Here is a 1,076-nt window from a genome sequence, read left to right as displayed (position 1 = left end):
CCTCTCCTGGCGCTGATCCCTCTCCTGGCGCTGATCCCTCTCCTGGCACTGATCCCATTCCTGGGCTGATCCCATTCCTGGGCTGATCCCATTCCTGGGCTGATCCCATTCCTGGTGCTGATCCCATTCCTGGCGCTGATCCCTCTCCTGGCACTGATCCCTCTCCTGCGCTGCTCAAACCCTTCCCAGGAACCCCCAGAGCTCCCTCCACGCCCGATCCCGACACCCCCGAGCCCGGAGCTGCCGCCGGATCCTCCAGGTGGGACCTACCTGCACCGGCTCCTCCAGGACCCCGCTGCAGATGGGGCAGATCAGGTCCTCATCAACGTCGCCCTGAAATCGAGCTACATCATACCCCATCGCTCGTCACCGGCGCCAGAACCCTGCGGGGCGGAGAGCACTCAGGAGCAGGGAAACACGGCGGGAACGCTCACGGGGGCAGACCCCACCCCAAATTCCCAAATTCCCGAATTCCCTCTCTGCCTCCCCCACGCCAGACAGGGAAAGAGGTCCCGGCCTCTGGGATGCTCCCACTGGATGTTATTCCCAATCCCGGGGTGGATTTCCCACGGGGTGGGTGTTGGGGTTGGATTTGGGGTGGTTTTTTTGGGGTGGTTGCTGCGGTTGGCGGAGGTGGGGACGGGTGCCAGGGCCCGCTCCCGGTGCGGCCGGAGCCGCGCCAGCCTCGGGCGTGGGAACTGGCAGCGTTCCCAGGACGGCATTCCCGGCTTGTTCCCTCCTCCGGCCCCTTCCGCTTCCCCAGGGCCGGGCGGCCTTGAGCTCTGCCCCGGCCGTTGCTGCTCCCTCTGCCCCTCCCGGCTCCCGGAGTCCCCAAATCCCCAAATCCCAACAGGAGCCAGGGGCAGGGGGAGGGGGGAGGACACCCAGACACAGCCCCGGGCTCTGGAACTGTGAGGGGACCGAATTCCAGCTGGGCAGGGCAGGAATGCCAGCTGTGCCCGCAGCAGGAGCGCCGGGAATGCCAGCTGTGCCCGCAGCAGGAGCGCCAGGAATTCCAGCTGTGCCCCAAGCAGGAGCGCCGGGAATTCCAGCTGTGCCCACAGCAGGAGCGCCGG

At 66.8% G+C, this 1,076-nt stretch overlaps 1 protein-coding gene across 1 annotated transcript in view; it reads right to left on the bottom strand.

The window, feature by feature from the left end:
- RNF41 (ring finger protein 41) overlaps window positions 1–1,076 on the bottom strand; it is a 14,894-nt gene that overhangs the window by 7,029 nt on the left and 6,789 nt on the right. Inside the window, exon 3 of the mRNA XM_042020341.1 lies at window positions 271–383. Coding sequence (XP_041876275.1) covers window positions 271–360 — 90 coding nt within the window. The 5' untranslated portion in view covers window positions 361–383. The remainder of the gene's footprint in view (window positions 1–270; window positions 384–1,076) is intronic.

Source organism: Corvus kubaryi, unplaced genomic scaffold (assembly GCF_017639235.1).
Source record: "Corvus kubaryi isolate FWS band 111438036 unplaced genomic scaffold, C.kubaryi_AGA036_p1.0 36964, whole genome shotgun sequence".
NCBI classification, from domain to species: domain Eukaryota; kingdom Metazoa; phylum Chordata; class Aves; order Passeriformes; family Corvidae; genus Corvus; species Corvus kubaryi.
This window is presented reverse-complemented; position numbering and strand designations above follow the sequence as displayed.